Source organism: Talpa occidentalis, unplaced genomic scaffold, assembly GCF_014898055.3.
Source record: "Talpa occidentalis isolate TD23 unplaced genomic scaffold, MPIMG_talOcc4v2.1 talOcc4.14, whole genome shotgun sequence".
Lineage (NCBI taxonomy): Eukaryota > Metazoa > Chordata > Mammalia > Eulipotyphla > Talpidae > Talpa > Talpa occidentalis.
The window spans coordinates 11,610,378-11,629,887 of NW_023601433.1; the positions used below are offsets into that span (position 1 = coordinate 11,610,378).

At 44.9% G+C, this 19,510-nt stretch overlaps 1 protein-coding gene across 1 annotated transcript in view; it reads right to left on the reverse strand.

The window, feature by feature from the left end:
• The window catches only part of ADAMTS17 (ADAM metallopeptidase with thrombospondin type 1 motif 17), a 239,828-nt gene that overhangs the window by 209,224 nt on the left and 11,094 nt on the right, over positions 1-19,510 (reverse strand). The window contains exon 3 of the mRNA XM_037510070.2: positions 18,935-19,106. Coding sequence (XP_037365967.1) covers positions 18,935-19,106 — 172 coding nt within the window. The remainder of the gene's footprint in view (positions 1-18,934; positions 19,107-19,510) is intronic.

Genomic DNA, 19,510 nt, shown 5'->3' on the forward strand with positions numbered 1-19,510 from the left:
CAAGCCCAGAGGGACCACAGACCAGTTCCCTAAATATCACAAACCCTCTGACACTCAGGAGCAGCAGGTGGAGGTGGAAACTTTCTCTTCTTCCAGACAGGCAGGGTTTGGCCACTCTGAAAAAACTGCCATTAACTGCCCGTATCAGTCCCTTTACTGCCCTTCATAAATAGCAGAAATTTCTCACCAATTTTGACAACAGATTGCCTATTTTCCTTCATTTATAGAAGTGTGTTTTCTCCTTTTCTATCTTCCTATGGGTTTTAGTGGAAAGGATCACCTGCTGGTGGAAGTACTAAAGCCAATGCTATGCAGCAGGCAGGCTCTGCAATCCCCTCATGCCCAGGCTACCCAGAGATTTAGTAAAAGAGCATTTCCATGGTCTCTTAGTCTACACATGTCATCACATCCTGGGTGATTTCTTTTAATCTGCTGCCATTGCAAGGACTCCTATAACAAACTCATTCCAACTGTCCTGAGCTCTGTGGCATAGTCTTTACAAGAGGCTCGACAAGTTAAGTGCAATAGCCTTAAACATTCAGTTCCCAGGAGACAACTCTCCTGCAGGGCAACACTGACATGTTGGGAGCTGAAGTGCCGCAATACCTGCTCCAGACAGCTAATGAGTCTTCTAGAACACTGTTCTACTTTAACTGTTAGAGGGTAACGTCTAAGGCAGGGTACCCTCCACATGTTGACCCTCCCCCGCCTCTGTGTCCTTTCACCCACACTTATTATTGCATGACCCTTTGAAGCCAAGCTCATGTCACTTCTGTTCTGACCCCAGCACACCTGAGCCAACCATCTACCACACATGACAGGCTCACATCCCCTTGCCCTAGGGCCATCCTATTGCAAGAGGATGCCTTTCTTCAGGAGGCACAAGATGAATTTCTTTGTCAGGTGTCTGATTTTTTGCTCCAAAGGCCTACAAGAACAGCTCAACATAAAGTCACCAGCCCAGTAAGCAAGAATTATTCAAGGAAAATTCACCACCATGGAATATCGATCACTTCCAGAAATGCTTTTGAAGGGTCACCAATGAGCCCAACAGTCTGGGATCAGCTCTGGACGTGCCTTCCATCTGCAATCAGACCTGTCCACAAGCCCCAGCAGGAGCCTGGGACAGGGCACCACACAAACTCACCACTTGTGATGCTGGCCCAACTGCAGGTCAACCTCGCCTTGCCTGGGGACTGTCTAAGAGGGGGTTCAAGTCCACCCAGGGAAATCCAGAGGTCAGCTGCTGCTGTCATCATTGACCTGTTTGTGAGCTGCTGCTGTCATCATTGACCTGTTTGTGAGCTCTAAAGATAACACCAGTAAATTCTTTTTCTGGAACATGCTTTTGTAGCACCAGATAGTTGTCCCGGTCACCTATAGCAAAAGCCAATGCTCCCAGTCAAGGCCAACAGTTGGCCTTCAACAAAGTGGGTCTATAGGGACCTGTTCATGCTCTGAGAATCTTTAAGGGATCATAGCTTCCAGACTATACTTTCAGATGGTCCACTTCAGTGCTGCCCAAATTGAGTCATCATTTTCACAACACCTGGAAGCGGTCACCAAGGGGATGTGAACACTGGCTGACTTGAGAGCTGGACCCAGGCATCCATTACACCCTCCCCTTTCATGTGTGTCCTTTTTCTCAGAAGTTGCTCAAGGACAGAGCCTTGAGTTGAGATAGGAATGTGGTCTTGAGACCATCTGGATGGAAGATGTGACTGAACTGTTTCAGGCCTCCACACAAAGTTTTAAGATGCAGTGGGCAGGTGTGGAGATGACTGCCAAGACAAGCCTCCTCAGGAGAGTCTCCTGCTCATTAAAACTGCCACCGACCAATCTGGCCTGCATTCTTCATTGGTCTCTCCCAGCCCTCTGTCTATGAGGCTGGTTTCAGATTACACTTGGAACACTCTTGAGGTTGCAACCCAACAACACTGCAGTGGGCAAGTTACCTCAGATTTCTGACACTTAGAGTTTGGCCGCAGCCTACAAGAGCCAATTTTATGACATCTGTGGTTCCCTGAACGTTATTATCCTCTTCAGTTCATGAGCTGCTAGAAATAGTTATTTGTGTTCTATTTCCTGGACCAGAGAATAAAGAGCTCACTGGTAGAACTTATTTTTAAAAAGTCATTGAAATCCTGAGGACATATAGCAAATAACCAAACATTTATCCAAGAAAATCTACTAAAACACAGTAGTGGCCATGACTTTTGAGCCCCCAATCCCACTCTTATCCCAGCTGATACTCAGGATGAGTGTGACCAAGAAATGGGTTTCCCCAGCCCCTTTGCTGTCAGTCAAGGGATGTGGCACTTCACCAAGGGGGGGAGGGCACCAGCATTTCTCATCTCCTACTAGTCCCAACTGAAGACTCTAAATTCCTAATAAATGTATCCAAAGGTTGGGGTTCCCTTCCGGCACCCAGCCCCCTTTCATAGGAAGGTTCTACCCCAGGGAAATATGAGAACACCAATAACCCTCATATTAGTTTACTCAAAGGGCAAATGATCCAAGCCAGAAAAGACAACCTGCAAAGACCAAAAATGACCAAGCCTTCTTAGAACCCTGAGTCAAGGCGCAGAGGCCTCCCCCAGGGACAGAGGCAGTGCTTACGAACAAAGAATTCCTATGATCTCACCCAAAGGAATTGGCTTTATTTGAAACAGAAGTTGGGAAAGTTCAAGCTTAAGAGCATCCTTGAAAACAACAGAGATTTTAATGATAAGCAAGTGTCAGGCCAGCAGCAGCTCCTCTTCACCAAGAGCAGTGAGCTAAAGGATAGGCCAGTGAGTTCTCCAAAGATAACAAAGAGCAATGATATACATATGAATACATATTATATATTATATATAATATAATATATATGAATATTTAAAAAATATGTATATGAATAGTTAAAAAAAAAACAGAAAAGGGACAATCAAGAAGTCTCTGGATTTAGAACAAACCTCAAAAAGTTTCCACAAAATCTACCTTTACCTGAATTTAGTTGGATCAGACTGTGGAGTAATCTATACCTCTGGGCACTGTTGAAAAACTTGAGCAATCACCCAGCAATTAGTGAAGTCTGCCAGCTAGATGGGATGCCAAATAAGGCAGACAGGGTAACTGAGATCAGAGGAAAGATAGCCCTGATTAAACCCAGAGTAGCTGTGCGCGTGCCCAAGGTGTTTCCTTCTGAGGAGTCACGAAAGGCTGCATGGGAACAAGACACCACTTACAAGTCCTTTCAGTCAAAGCAAACAAGCAGGAAAATATCCTCAAAAGCAAGACATAAAAAGAGGGGCCCAGTATCCAGCATTCCCACGTTATTACCTAAACTTCAAGTTTTCAATAAAAAAGTATGAGGCATACACAGAAACAGGAAAGGGTGGCCCACATGTAGGAAGAAAGGCAGACAAAAGAAATTGCTTGTAGAGAGCTCAGGTGTTAGATTTAATAGGCAAAAACTTAGGAGCAGCTGCAATAAAAATGTTCAAATAACAAAGCAAAACAACCCTTAAGGAAGTAAAGAAATATATACTGTCAATTAGAGAGATTTAAAAAAATGAATTCTAGAAACAACTTTTGGTGATGATCGTGATGTTGAAAACACAGGTGTCAAAGTATAATGAAAAAGCTCATTCGACAATGTATATAGAAATTCAAGGGACCCAGAATAGCACAACAAATAAGTGGGAAGACACACTTGTCAATTTCAATCATATTACATACATGAAGTGATCATTACAATATGTTACATAGATTAAAGGAACAGAATTGAGAGTCCAGAAATAAACACATGCATTTGGGTACAACTGATTTTTTATAAGAGCATGACCATACAGTGGAGGAAACAGTAGTCTTCAATAAGTGGTACTGGACCAACTGGAATGTTGGATTCCTTCCTCATGCTGTATACACTAACTCAAACAGATCAGAAGACCTAATATAAGAGCTATATTATAAAATGGAAGCATAAATCTTTGTGATCTGAATAGATAAGTTTCTTAGATATGATACCAAAAACACAACCAGCCAAAAAAAATTAGATTTCATAAAAATTTTAAATGTGGGACTTCAAGGGGTACCACTAAGAATAGGAAAATAAACTATAAAAGAGAACATTTTTGTAACTCCCAGACAGTCAATAGTCATTATTCTATATTTGCAAAATCACCTATTTCCTAAAGTATATAAGTAATCACAGACTCAATACTCGCAGACCTTTCATAGTCATTCACTCATATGTGCAGAGTGGAAAAATGAGCTGAGTTCCACAGCATGCACATTCACAGCTGAGGTCACACAGGCGACTCTGCCTTATTTTGGCTGTCATGCTGTAAACAAGAATCATTGGTGCCATGTGTTTCACATTTTTGTGCTTTCTGGTGGTGGTTTTTCTGTTTAAAACACCCCTCACAGATAAAGCTAAAGAGCTTTCTACTGTTCCTAAGTGCAACAAGGCTGTGATGTGCCTTATAGATAAATTTTACTCAGGCATGAACTATAATGCTGCTGTCTATGAGTTCAAGATTAACAAATGAACAATATATACTAAAGAAGGTACCTTTACACAGAAGCACACGTAAAACAAGCTTATATATGGGTTGGTTGATGGGATTGTTCACAGAATCAAAAGCTCACAAGAACCTAACACTCCATGTCCCCAGGGACAATAGTTCATACCTGATAATTCAATGTCTGTAGCAACTTAATAGAACTATTGAGAATAATGATAATCAACTGGATCTAACAAGGAATCTGCATTTGGACTATGTAAAGAACTCCCACAATTCAATAATAATGACAACCCAATTTCAATATGTTGCAAAGGCTCTGAATAGAGTTTTTCAAAGACATGCAAATCAGTCCATGAGAAAATGCTCAACATCATTAGCCATTGGGTAATTGCACGAGAGAACACATCATACCCACTAGGGTATATAGCAACAGCACGTGCCAGAAGGTTGTGGAACAAGGAGAACCCCCACTGCTTCTGAGAAAGTAAAATGGTGCAGTCACTTTGGAAAACTGTCTGGCAGTTCCTCAAAAATTTAAATGTCAAGTTACCGTAGGACCCAATAATTATACCACTATGTATTGACTATATACCCAAGAGAAATAAATCCCTCCCCATAAAAACTCATACATGAATATTCACAGCAGCAGTATTTACAATAGCCTCAAGGTTTCAGCAATTTAAATGTCCATCAACAGATGGATGGATAAAATGTAGTATATTCATACAACAGAAAATTATTTGATAATAAGGAATGTGGTACTGCTATATATTACAACACAGATGAACCTTGAAAAAGTTATACGTGAAAGAAATCTGTTTCAAAGGACCACATATTGAATTATTCCATTCATATGAAATATCCAGAATGGCAAAACCATAAAGATAGAAAGCAGATTTCTAGTTTCCTAAGGACTTGACGAATTTGGGGGAAATGGACAGTGACAGCTAATGGACACAAGATTTCTTTCTGGAATGATGAAAATGTTCTAAAATCACCAACAGTTACGGTTGTACAACAGGCATATGCTAACAGTCACTGATCTATACACTTTAAATGGGTGAGGTATATGGTTTACAAGTTACATTTCAGTTTTACTTTCTTAAAAATTTATTTATTTATGTCTACAAGAATGGGGTACAGTCCAGAGGTGTGGGCGGTGAGAGGATTCACCAGAGACAGAGTGGGGAACAGAATAGGCAGATTGACTGAAATACACTTCTGAGGGGAGCAACGGGCGAGTCAGGAGAGGCCTGCTGTGCCATGTGGGTTGCTACCTGGCTGGGGATCGAACTCTTGCTGCAGTGGCTGCCATTAGCATCATAGGTTGTGTCTTAATCCCTTGTACCACCAGGGAGGCCCCCTACAAGTTACATTTTAATAGCTCTTACTAAATAAAGGAAACAGCTATCTACCAAAGTTAAATTTGAAAAATGGTAAACTCAGAATAATAGCTGCAAAACACATATCTGATAAATGACTTGAATGTAGACTATGTGAAGAACTCTCAAAATTCAACAATATTTAAAAAAATGGGCAAAATATTACAACAGACACTTTGCCAAAGAAGAAATATGTCAAAATTTTTTCAGGTGATTTACCACCACAAACCTACCAGAATGACTAAAACTAAAACGACTGACATCAGCAGTTTTGACAAAGATTGGAAGAACTGGAATTCTCACACACCACTGGTAGAAATACAATGGTATGGCCATTTTAGAATACAGTTTGGCAGGTTTTTGTTTTTATTTTTGTGTTTTTTTTTTTTTTTTTTAGTAAAATACCACTTAATAATCCAGCCACTCTGCAACTAAATATTTATCCATAAATTTCTAAAGTCCATTAAACAAGCATGTACATAAATATTGATAGTCACTTTGTTATACCTCAAATGGAAATAACCCAAACACCGATAAATAGGTGAACAGATAAAATGAACCAAATTATTCATGTAATAGGAGATGACTCAATAATAAGAAGTAATAAACTATGGATACAAACAAGATCTTGGATGTATCTCAAAATAACTATGAAGAATAAAAGAAGCTGGGCAAATGAGTGTATAGCCTGTACACTGTATGACCCTATATATAGAAATCTCTAAAAAATGCACAGCGATCTAATGACAGAAAGCAGATTGGCAGTTACTGAGGAAGGTAAGTACAAGGAGGGGCAGAGGAAAAGGTTATATAGGGCCACAAGGAAACTTTAGGGGTGACATGCTCACTTCTGCTTATGTTGTCCCTCCCCAGCCCCCAACCCCCAAACACATACACAATGGAATGGGAGCCTCATCATGAGGGTCACCTACCCACAGGTTTATGATGGTTCTGAATGAGGTCTCTAAATTCTTTGACATTAAGATGGTGGGGGGGGGTCTATCTCCCCTCCCTGTCAATCTGTGTGGACTCAAGACTGCTTCAGCCAATAGTGTGGGGCTGAAGTGATTTCAGAGATTAATCCTAACAGAGTTGCTGGGATTTATATGCTTGGGGCCCTGAGCAGTCATGCAAGAAATATGACTACCACCAGAATGTGAGGAGGCCAAATTGCAGAGGCCACACATAAATGTTCCACTTGGTAGTTCTAGCTGCGACTAATTCACCCCCAGTGCCAGACATGTGAGTAAGGAGGTTTCCACATCACTTCAGCCCAGACTTCAAGTCTTTCCAGGTGAAGCTCAGGGACTGTGCAGCAAAGCAAGCTACTTCCACTATGGCCTGTCTGAATTACTGACCCACAGAAACTGTGAGCATATTAAAACAGCTGTGGCAAGCTGTAGAATGAAAAGCTCAAACCTGGAACAGTTACTACGGCTCAAACACTATAGCAAATGTGCATGTGGGGCTCCAGGTCCACACTCCAGGGGACACAGACCCAAGAAGATGAGGGCTGTGTCCTCTGACAGCTGTCCTTCTAAGCTGCTTCTATAGACAGTAGGGCTAGTCCCCACTCAGGTCCGGTTTATGTAAATGAGGGTTTCAGTCAGTGCAGTTCTGATGGGTGGAAAGTTTGTCCAATGCTGTATCAGTCAAATTTCAATTCTGACTGATCTCGCTTGGAAGAAAATGGTATCATCTTCAACCAGTGATGAACGTGGGCACTTTCAACAACCTCCCCACTCTGGTTTCTACCCATACTTGGTACGACTCCATTTTCACTTTTCTTTTTTAAATTATTTATCAGTCACTAAGCTTTGGAGAAATTTGTGACACAACAATAGTAATTGATACAGAAATAAATGCAGTAATTTGTTGGGTTTTTCCCATGATAAACAAAGTAGAAACTCATATGCCCTGCCATGTTTCCAAAGCCTAAAGCACCCACCTATATTCCCTGAGCCCAGATGGACTTGTGTATCTGGGTACCCTACAATGACACAGACCCAAAGGCCTAGCTGGTCTTCACTAGGCAGAGCCCCGAGCGTGAACATGACTTCTTTCCTCCACCACCCTAGGAAGACTAAAGAAGGCGAAGAAGGGACAATGTCAACAGACTGAGCAGCATGTTACAAGAGAATGGTTTTGGGGACCACACAAAAACAAAGGGGCTTCAGTCACCAGCCACACCATTGTGCTGCATCCTGACCATGTTATATGGACAGAACAGAGTGTCCAGGAATGGGCATGACCCAAGCAGGACCACGCAAGATTTTCTATGAAGTCTGACATGACCAAGTTCAGGGGGACTCAGGACCATAGTAGCTACAGCTACCAAGGGCTTTCTCCCTGCTGTCAGGACGACCAGCCTGAGATTTAAGTCAAAAGAGAAGGCTAGGGCCATGAGATGATGAGAGAAAGCAACTGAGTCGCAGCTTCATCATTAAAATTCCTGGGTCCGCCCATGACCGAAGCGCTAACTTTTTTTTTGCTTTTGCTCAGTTTGAGATGGAGAGAGGACTTGAGCTCCTGTGGGGCCCCCTCCTGCCTCTAGTCCCTAAATGCTCCTTTCTATTTACTCAGCTGTATGGGGAACTTGCAGTTTTACAGTGATGGAAACAGCTGAGCATTTAGAAAAGGATAAAATGAGATAAAGGATGTAATATGCCTGGCCCAGTGCCAGGTGTGTCTAATGCCCCCCATATGCCCAAGGAACAGCACCCCAGGGTGAGCGCCCTTGGCACCCAGACAGGTGTAACCACACCTGGGACACAGCCTCGCCCACGGCTATGTGTGTCCATCTAAGAGTCCAATCATCAGATCCAATCGGGACCAAAAAATTAGTCTTTTTTTTTTTTTATGGAAAATACAGAATGCATCCACAAGCACATTCTGAGAAGCTGAATCAAAAACTTCTCCCCTCTCCAGAAGGATCCACTCCAGATTTCCTTCAAATCCGAAGTTCATGTGCTTGCTTTAAAACTAGGTTCACTCTGCAACCTTTCTTTTTAAGCAATGTTTCAGGGACATCTATGACTGAAGACATCCCACTCCGAGAGGAGAACAATCTCTGCTTTTCCCACAACATACAAACAATCCACACACACACACACACACACACACACACACAAATGTTTTATAGTAGACCCTTGTCAAAAAGTTATTATAAAACATTTTATTTTCTCTGGCAGCCAGATACAATGTTCAGTTGTCTGGAACACAAGCTGCTCACCGAGCTTGTCACAGACAACTGGAAGGGGAGAGGCAGAAGATGACAGCAGGAAATCTCAGAACCCCTGGGAGAAAGGTGAGTGGCCCCAGCCATCCGTGGTTCCCATGCTGGCCGGAGTTCCTCCTGAGGGAGAGCCCTTGACACTCATGCCGGTGGGAATGAAATCAGTTATATTCTTACTGCCCTTTGAACAGTTCCCTTCTGGTTTTTTTTTTTTTTTTTTTTTTTTTTTTTTGCTGTTGCTAACTGCTTTCCCTTTTTAGGTAGTTACTGGTGGATCAGAACTCCAAGTAACTACTCTTTAATATGGTTGAAACTGGAATATCTTCAAGAAGTCTGTACTGTCAAGCATTGGAACCATGAAAAAAACAGTCATGGGAAAAGAAAACAGAATCCTGGGCTTTGCCGTCCAACTTTGCTCTGGCATCCCCGCCCAGCTTGCTTTCTCCACTGGACAGTCCAGCTTGACCCAGCGGCAGGACAGGCCACCCCAGAATACTGGGGCAGGTCGCATCTACCTGGGCACACATGATAGGCATCCACACCCTGGTCCGATGAGGCAAGAAAACGACCCTGGACTCAGGGCCGGGCTACTGGTCCCCTCCATTCTTGTTTCTCCCAAGTCTCTGTGTCCGAAGTCTAGCAAGGATCTGGCCCCTGCTACAGGCAGGGCATTTTGCTGGGGAACTCTGATTTTTTACAACACACATATCTCAAAGAAAGCAACTTTTGAATCATGTGCCCCCATATTCTGCCATGGCTGGAGGCTGCATGGCAACAGATCTGTCCCACAGTCCCCTGCTGGTGACCATGGTTGTACTCAGCTCCAGGATGGAGTCCCCACAGCAGTCTCACAAGGACACAAGGTTCTGGAGGTAGGGACATGTGTAGTAAAGGCCAGGCAGCATGCATGCCTTCTGAGCTAGGCCTCAAGTTCAGGCCTGTCTGACGCTAAGATCCAAAGGCACTGCCCTGTGTCCCAAGACCATTCCCATGGGCTGCGAGAGGTTTCCAGGTCTGACGAACATGAGGCACGTTGACTGTGTGCCAAGAACACAAGCCACCCCCCTTCTCTGGAATCATTTTCCTTGCAGATCCTCTGAAACTCAGCAGTGATCAAGGCCAAGCCCAGACTTCACCCTGGCAAGCATTCCCACGCCCCTTCCCCACCCTCTCAGAGCCCCCAGCCCACCTTGGATGCACCTTCTCCAGCCTCACATGTCTGTCCATTTCTGGGAGCTCTTTCTTTGTGTGCCCCACAACTATCATGGTGGCACATCAGGGCCCAGAACTCAGGGATGGGGTGAACACAGAGGGAGAGGAAATGGTACTTAGGGCATCTTCACAGGGACCCTCACAACTTCTAAATGCTTCATAAGGTAGCATGACAATTAAAATTGGGGAAAGAATTCAGGTTTTCATGCTATTCCTCAAAGCTTTGGCCAACCAATGAGAAAACTCTCTGTCTGCACCTTCCAGGGGTAGGTTCAGGGAGGCCTTCATGGAGGAAATCAAGGGAGATTTGGGGTGGATAACATCTGAGGGGCGACAATGCCTCCTTTGGGGTTTGGGGACACCGATGCTCACTCCCTAGAACAGCCAGGATGCCCCCCATCACTGGGACACGCATATTTCCATTGAAGGAGGCAGTTTTTCAAACTCAGAGGAGAGCTGACAAGGCCCCTGACAGAAATTAATTGAGGGCCCCGGCCTCTGTGCTGCTCTGAACGCTCCACACCAAGAAGATGATTAACTGCTGCACAGAAGGGAACCCACAGCCCACATGTGACTCAGACGACCCCCCTCTGGAACAGAGCAGGCCTGAAACCAGACTCTCAGCTCCCCAAGGACCATCCAGGAAAAGGCACCATTGTGCACGGGAAGGTCAAGAGACGAGAGACGGTGGAGGGGAATCAGAACCCCCCGCCAAAAGCAGAGCAAGAAAAGCAGCAGTTGGCCATGGCAGTGGGGGGGCGGGAGGGGCGGCAGGGAGTTGTGCTTCTTTAAATGTTGACATAAAGAAGGCACATTCCCTTTGCCAGGGCTGGAAGGACAAGCATGGGCTTCCTAAGGGATCGAAGGACGCCTGGTTTGTAAGTTCTTCTCTAAATGATGGCCCTCCGCCTAGAGAAAAGTCCCTCTCCCCTCCCCCAGCCCTGAGGGCCTCTAAGCTGGGGGGGGGGGTGTGTGTGGCAATGACACCCACCTCAGACTTGGCAAGGCCTGTGTCCCTACCCTGGGGCTCAGACCCTCCCCAGCTGGACCCAGGTCGCATCCTCCACCATCACAGCCGACCACCAGTGAGGCCTGATGTTTTCTGCTCAACTGGGCAGGAACACTCCCGGCTTTATTGGGCTTTTCCCCTATGGTTCACTGTCCAGCTCTGTCCAAAGCCAGTGACAGGAGTTTGATCTATGACTTGCTAATGGATTGAGAAAGGTACAAGCTCCTGCTGCCCACAGGCAGTCTGTGCAACCCCACACCAGTTCTAGCCAGCGAATTCCCTGTCTGGTCGTGCACAAGAATTTGCCCGTTGCTTTGAAAGAAGGCCATGCAAAATGAACCCACTGCATTCGTGGCTGGAAAATGCCCAAGAAAACTGGGCAGCAGATGTCCTGATGAGACTTTTTTTTTTTTTTTTTGATGGGCTTTTCCAATGAGAAATGAGCTTGCTGAAAAGGCTAGACCTGTCTGCAGTGGGGGAAAAAATACAACCTAAGACCTAACAGTCCCTCCAAACAGGGTGTCTGTTTCCCTTCCCTTCCCCGGTGTCGGACTTCCTGGCCTGAGTCCTCCTGCTGGGACAGAAGCCGGCGTGCTCCTTTGCTCAGTCACACTTTCTCTCCCACTCTCTCCCTTGGAGGGAACAAGAACGCTGCTGATTCAAAAATCAGACACTTCTGCAGGAGTTGGCAGGGGCTCTCCACCCCCACTGCCCCTGGAACACCAAGTCAGCGCCCCGGCCCCTGCTCACTCAGCCTCCTGGCCTGCACCTTCAGGGGCCAGTTCCCTCCGCTGGCCTCTAGGCTGGACCAGCTCCCAGGAGCTTCCTTGAGCCACCTGGACAGCCCCAGCCAGCGTGCACTTTAAATAATAAACTCTGCATTCTTGATCCGTCTGCAGCCCCAGGCAGATTTTCCTATTGAAGCTGGAGGCCTTCTCTGCGCTGAGTTACTGAAGTGGGCGGTGAGTGTTGCATAACAGCACAGGAGAGAACTGGAGAAAGACAACACCACTTCTCTTCCAATTCCACTGCTCGGTGGAACTGCATGTGGGAAAAAGGATTCAGACACACGCACAATACGACCATAGAACAATTTTCCTTTCATCTCAATGTTCAAGTTTTAGGTTCTTCTCAATCAAGGAATATTCAAGAAGAGGCCCAAAGAGCTTGCCCTATGAGGTGGCTTTTCTGTGTTTTCAGAACACAGAGAACATGTCCAAAAGATAAGTGGAAAATGGGGGTGTGGAAAGGGAAGCAAAGAAACAGTAAATGATTATAAAGCTGAGACTTACAGGACAAACATTTATGAATGTTTGTCATAAACATTGAGTCCTGGGCCCCCAAAAATGTCAGGTTCTCATCCCTGGGCCCAAGAATATGCTCACTTACATGGCAAAGGGGGCTTTGCAGATGTGATAAGGCTGAGGATTTTGAGATGGGGAGATGATCCAGGTGGGCCTGATGTTATCACGTGTTATCATAGGAGGGAGACAGAGATCTGACTCTAAAGGACACTGTCCGAGTAATACAGCATGGGTGGGACACCACTGCCTACCACTGGCTTTGCGGGCAGAGGAAGGGGCGAGGAGCCGAGGAATATAGGTGGTGGCCTCTGGAAGCTGGAAAAGGCCAGGAAATGGGTTCTTTCCTAGAGTCTCAAAGAGGAACGAGGTCTGCTGACACCTTGATTTTAGCCCAGAGAAACTGACTTCAGACTGCTGACCTCCAAACTGTAAGTGAATGTATAAAACATCATTTTAAAGTCATCACAGTAACAACCGAGTCTGCCAAGAATCAAGAGATGCCAAGACATGGGCCTCTCCGGTGGCGCAGTGGTTGAGTGCTGGGCTGCGAAGCTGCCCGCGGCCTCTGCAGTGCTGATTTGATCCCCGGCCACCGGCGAGGGTCCCACATGGCGCGACAGGCCTCTCCTGCAGTGCCCGCTGCTCCCCTCAGCAGTGTGCTTCGTCAGTCTGCCTGTTCTGTTCCCTGCTCTGGCTCTGGTAAATCCTCTCACCCTCCCGTGCTTCTGACTGTACCCAGTGCTTGTATATATAAATAAACAAACAAATAAATAAATAAATCTTAAAAAAAAGAGAGATGCCAAGACAGTGAAAGTATAATGAAACCTAGGATATTAACATAGTCTCCAAATATTCACAAATTACTCGCTAATTACCTATGGAAAGATAATACCTTTATAGGTGATTAATCTAGAAACACACCTGGAGCCAAGTCATAAAAGCTGACATTCCCCCAAAGGGAACAAATTGGCAACGGTGACTCCTGATAATAAGATTCACCTAAAAGAACACTACGTCATTTGGTGTCATTCCTGCCCAAAATGCACAATCTGAATCTGATCGTGCAGAGATGTGAGGCAGAAACCAAGTACAGAGATCTCCACAGAATGACTAGACTGTTCTCAAATCACTGGAGCAATGTGAAGCTCAGGGAAGACAAAAGCTCAGAACCGACCCAGGCTGGAGGAAAGGAAGGTGATGTGACAACCAAAACTAACGACGATTTCAGATTGGATTCTGCATTAAGAGAAGAAAGTTCTAAAAGACATTATTGGGACTACTGCCAAAATTTAAATATGAATAGTGTGATTCATATTGTGTCAATGTTTCCTATCTGCAGTTTGATAAATATGTGATGGTTGATAAGAATTTTAAATAAGAATTTAAGTATTTCTGATAAAGGGGCATGATGACTGCAAAGTCCTTTTGAGTAGTTTGGAAAAAAGTGTGTGAGTGTGTGGAAGGGGAGCAGACTGCAGGGGAGAGCAATGTGGGGGTGGGGAGTGGGCCAGAAGAGAGGAAGCAACTAGGGGAAAATGCTATCAGTTGGTGAATCTGGAGAATGGGGCTAGCAAACAAGAAGCTAACAGAAAGGATGAGGGACTAACGTAAAGCGGGAAAGGATAAGAGAGCAAACACGGGCACCGCCTGGACAGCCTGGGTTTGACTGTGTGGGTTCACTCATACATGGATCTTAGAAGACATACAACTTACATCATCGATGAACATAGCCCAGGAATGTAAATGCACTTAGCTTAGGATTTCCTCCCTAACATTTTCTTTTCTCTAACTTATGTTACTGTAAGGAGAGAGGATACTGCATGTAAGCTATGTGTTGATTAACTGTGTTAGGAGTAAGGCTTTCCATCAACAGCAGGCCAAAGAAACTTCAGAGTTAAGTTTTTGGGGAGTCTATACTTGGATTTTTCACTGTGCAGGGATTGGTGTGCCTAATCCCCACATTATTCTGGGTGAGCTATAGTTACTTGAGTCTGAATGGCTCCATGGGAGAAAAATTGGATCCAAGCACTGGTATCAGATGGGAGGTATCATTAGACAAGGGTTTAGTTCAGAAGCAACAAATTAGGGGGTAGCACCCCCACCCCCTACCGGAGATGGGGAGCCCGAGCTCAAGAAGATGACAGGCTTTTGAGACAGAAGATGAAAGAGACAGATGAAACCGGACAAACAACAAAAAGATTTTTAATATACCTCTTATTAAGACAAATAACTCAAGCAGACAAAAATAATATGTGTGACTTTGCATCGTAACAATTTACGAACTTTAAGTAGACATATCAATAGATGTCTTTGCAGGCACCACTGCTGGCAGGCACATGTATGTTCTGTTGAGCCCATCACCACTTAATGGACCATAAGATTCCCACTCAACAGTCTTCCAGCAAATTCGTTTAATATTTTGCCATCTCCCGCTCCCATCTGAGTGTTACCACTACCCCGGTGAAGGCGAGACAGAGATTCAAAGTTTTATTAAAGACCATGAAAATGCTAATGGAAGATTCTAAATTGAAGCTGAACAGAGACAATTACCAAAGATAGACAAAACGTTCTGAAGTCAAAATAGCCACTTCAAAATTGAGGAAAATTTAAAAATATCCAAAGCAACATTTCAGTTATTGAGTATAGCCAAAAAACCTTCAAAAATTCATGTTCTCACTAAAAAAAGGGGCTCACAGTCTCCATGTTTTCATGCCAAGTTCCAACCTGGAGGGATATTTTATGAATCAATTTATAAGGTCCTAAAAGTAAAGAGTTATAAAGAAAATAGGATCAGCCTGTCCTTTCTTCAGGAGCTTTGGAGACTAGAAAGGCTAGAAATGTAACCTCAGTAGAATCCAAGAGAAGGCAGTGGCTCTTCCCGGGTGGTATTAACTGTGTCAAACTCTTTACCCACTAACCCTGCCCAGGTAAAGAACACTGGAGAACATGGCAGCTTACCTGGACTCAGTTTTCAGGTAAACTGAATGTTTCATGAATACCTGCATGAACCAGCTGGCTATTCCCAGCCCATGTCCAAGGTCAGAGAAACATAAGATCAACAAGACTGCATAATGACACCATAAAGAATATGTTCCCATGGGAAATCCAGGATAAATCTGGTTAATCTTTCTAAGAAACTTAAAGAATGCATTTTGCTGGTAGCCCAGTAAGTTAACTTCCCCAGTTCCCAAGCTACCAATGTTTGAAAGTTAATTCCAACTAGATAGTGCTTAACTATGTCATTACCCAGTCTATTAGAAGAGCTCTTGTCATTCTCAACACAACATCCAAGTTTACTAAGTATTTCACAGGAGGCAAGAACAACCAGTAGGGAAACACACTCTTCCTATGCCAACCCAGAGCATGGTCTAAGCCAGCACCACCTTGAATATACCCCTGCTCCCACAAAGCAGAGATGTGAGATTTGGAGGCAGGGAAGGGGAGACTATTTTTTAAACAAATTCAGAAATTTTTCTCAGCAACCAGGTATAGCTGCTCTTCTTTTAGCGTGGTTTCCATGACATTCTCCCCACCCTGGCTTTGTTCATTTTATTTCCATCATTAAAGGCTGAACAGTCTATTGAAACCTCAAAACTGGCCTCAGGGACAAAAATGCAAAGACAAGCATGATTTATCATTTTGTTAGCAGTTCTTGATATCACGGCCTGAAAGGATGGCAGCTGGTAATTAGACAAACATTCAGCAGTGCCAAGCACAGGTCTGCTGGGTTTCTGGTCATTGCCTAGCAGTAGATGAGTGCTGGACAGGGCAAAGGGACAGGTGAGAATAAAACATATGTGCCCATGGATTTCATTGTGTGGCCCGGTTTGGTGGTTCTCACCTGAGAAAACCCATTTCTGATGGCTTGTGGGGCTATTACTCATGTTTCAAATCCCTAAACATGAGTACCATCTCGGGGCGGTAGTGGGGGCGGGGTGGTGTTCAATTGTCAGAAACCCAGGTTGTGCCCAAGACCAGTTAAGTCAGCTCTCTAGAGGGACTACCATGGAGAGCCTATCTTGAGAACCACTGCCTAAGAGTAATCCGCCTGCCTCTGAACCAATATATGTGAATCAGCTGCAAAAAACACATATATTTAGAGTGACCGAACACATATATTTAGAGTGTGTGGATGCACTAACACCCTTGTATCACGATGATGCAAACATAAAGAAGGGTATCAATCAGGACAGTCCAGTGTTGTAAATACATTTTCTCTTCTTTGTGATGTCCTTCATAGTATTTTGTCTTTTCTAGCTGACTTCATTGGAAGAAGACAGTAGATAACACATATAACATACAAAATACATGTTCATTGACTATTGCTGTTACCATAAGGTTTCCAGTTAACAGCAGGCTAGTATTAGTAAAATTTGGGGGGGCTACTAAAGTCATACATGAATTTTCAATAGAGAGGCAGATAAGGTACTCCTAACTCTTATATTGTTCAAGGGTTAATTGTTCTTTGAAAGCAGATAAAGAAAAAATGGTCCAGTAAGAATGACCTACATAGGACCAGAATAGCCGACATCAAGCCCCAACACACAACCAACCTCAGACCTACCTAAACTCCAGCTTCCTATTCAAGACTATTCAGTTAGCAGCAATTTTGGACCGAGGTTTATCTTCCCTGCTTATGCAGGAAGAAACAGAGCAAAACTCTACTGCCTGGTGGCATTCTCTCCACGTAGCACTCGGAGCTCTCCTGGTATTTCAGAGACAGCCTTAACCCAGGCAAGTCCCCTCCAATACCTCTCTGCGGACCAGGCTAAAGAAGGGGGCCACCTGGATAGTTGTGCATGTAACCCCTGAGCTGCGCTGCAGGGCTCGAAGATAAACAACAAAGCTATTCAGGAGGAGTCACATAGTTTATTTCCAAGGTCTGTAAAAATGAAACCAAGACACACTATATTTTTATACAAAGACAAGTCTTTAAACTACAAAAGCACAACTCCCAAAGGTCAGAGTTGGGGCCCCAGGCTCTCCCCAGAAGAAAGGTCCCCTGGGTGCTCACAGATTATCCACCTCCATGGAGGGGCACTCAAAGGCAGGTACACAACCATCACCACCTGACAGATCATGCACAAGTTGCTTGGGTAAGAGGCACATGTAGGGGAAATGAAACTTTATCAGGATTTTCCGCCCTCCCGCCATTAGTATTGATGATGGACACCTGTGGGCCTGCACACATGCCTGATGGCGGACACCCGGAGTAGGGTGTGGGCACATGTAAGAGGGCGCACCTGGGCTGAGAGACTGGGCTTATAAGGGCAGCATCATGCGGACGCTAGAGGAAACAGCATCGGCAGCAGAAGCAGAGAGAGCCGAGAAGAGACTGTGAGGGAAATGCCAGAGAACCCAGAAAGAGTGAGGACTCACCGAGGGCTGGGAGGCCTTCTAGCCCCTCTGCCTGCCGTACTACAAATGGAGTAAAAAGCTCAATAAAAGCCTGAAAAAGCCACTGAGGGCTCCAGGACTCTCCTTTACCTGTCTGCCTGGATCACAGAGAACCTGCCCTGTGCCTTGCTGGCGCTACAGCACAGAACCTAAGAATCATGGGTTTTCACGTCAAGCGGCTTATTAGAGTCCACTTTAAGAACAGTGACACCCGGGTCACACCAGACCAGACAGATGAGGATACTGGGTGCAACTGTGCATGGTGTTTCCTACCACATGGTTCTCACATCCAGCACTGGAATCCCCCTCACGGCAGGTGAAGCTACTACTTCAGACTCAGGAGGTCAGGGCTGAAAACAACATGTAGTTCTAACAGGTTTCCAGCTGACACTGCTGGCCCAAGGGCCACAGGCAACTCTCAAAAGTGCAGCCTGGACTGAGGCCTTTGTATTAGAAAAGCAAGCTCTGGCCGGGAAGCCAGGGAAGGAATTCTCATCTTAGCTCTGCCACCAACTTGGGGTTTGATAAATAGGCCACTGAGATTTTTCAGGCCTCAACTTGTTTCTGATCACATCATTTCATTATAACGTTAATGAGAAAAACAAAATCCCAGCCAACGTTGAATTTTGAGGACCAGCTTTCATTCTGCATCATTTTGCTTAAAGTCGCAGTTTCCAAGAACCTATCAATGATGTTAAGTGCAGACTTACTGCACACAGACAGGAAAAGGAAGTGGCCTTAGGGACAATAAAATCCAACTTTCAAAATACAGGGAGAGGTAAGTTCCTGTTCGCATGACGTCAATGCATTCGGGGGACACACCAGTGTGTGTGGCTCAGGGACATGAGATGGTGCTGGGAGTGGGTCATGCCATCTCTCAGGCTCACCTGTCAGAACCTTGCAGGGCTGCCCAGGAGTCTGGGCGTCTGTGGTGGCAGTGGGGCTGGGCGCCAAGGACCATCTGCGCCTGATGAGATGCTCTCGTCCACCAAGCGGGCTCCTGGAATTGTTGAGGGGCTGGATGAGCACCTCCTCCTGCCCAAGTTGGATGAGGCCAACCTGCCCGGAAAGAAGAGAAAGGGAATTGGTCACACACACCCATGACCCCAACAACCAGGGGCAGCAAGACCACTGACGATGGCCTGGTTCCCGTGGCCCTGCTTCTCCTGGGCAGGTGGCTTCCATTTTCTGAGCCCAAGAACAAGCTTTTGTGTGACTTGAAACATCCCAACAGCAGTTGGGGTTGGGGGTGGTGGGGGTAGAGGTGCAGAGCTAAGTGCAATAGCACCCACTTACTAATTTCACTGTCAAAGATGTGTTACTCTTTATGAATAAAAAAGAAAATTTAAAACCACCCCCAAAAGTCCACTTTAGGAGACAACCCCCAAATGGCAAAAGAATGATTTTTGTTTTTTTTGTAAAGATTTATGTATTTATGCATATAAGAACTGGGGTTTAGGCCA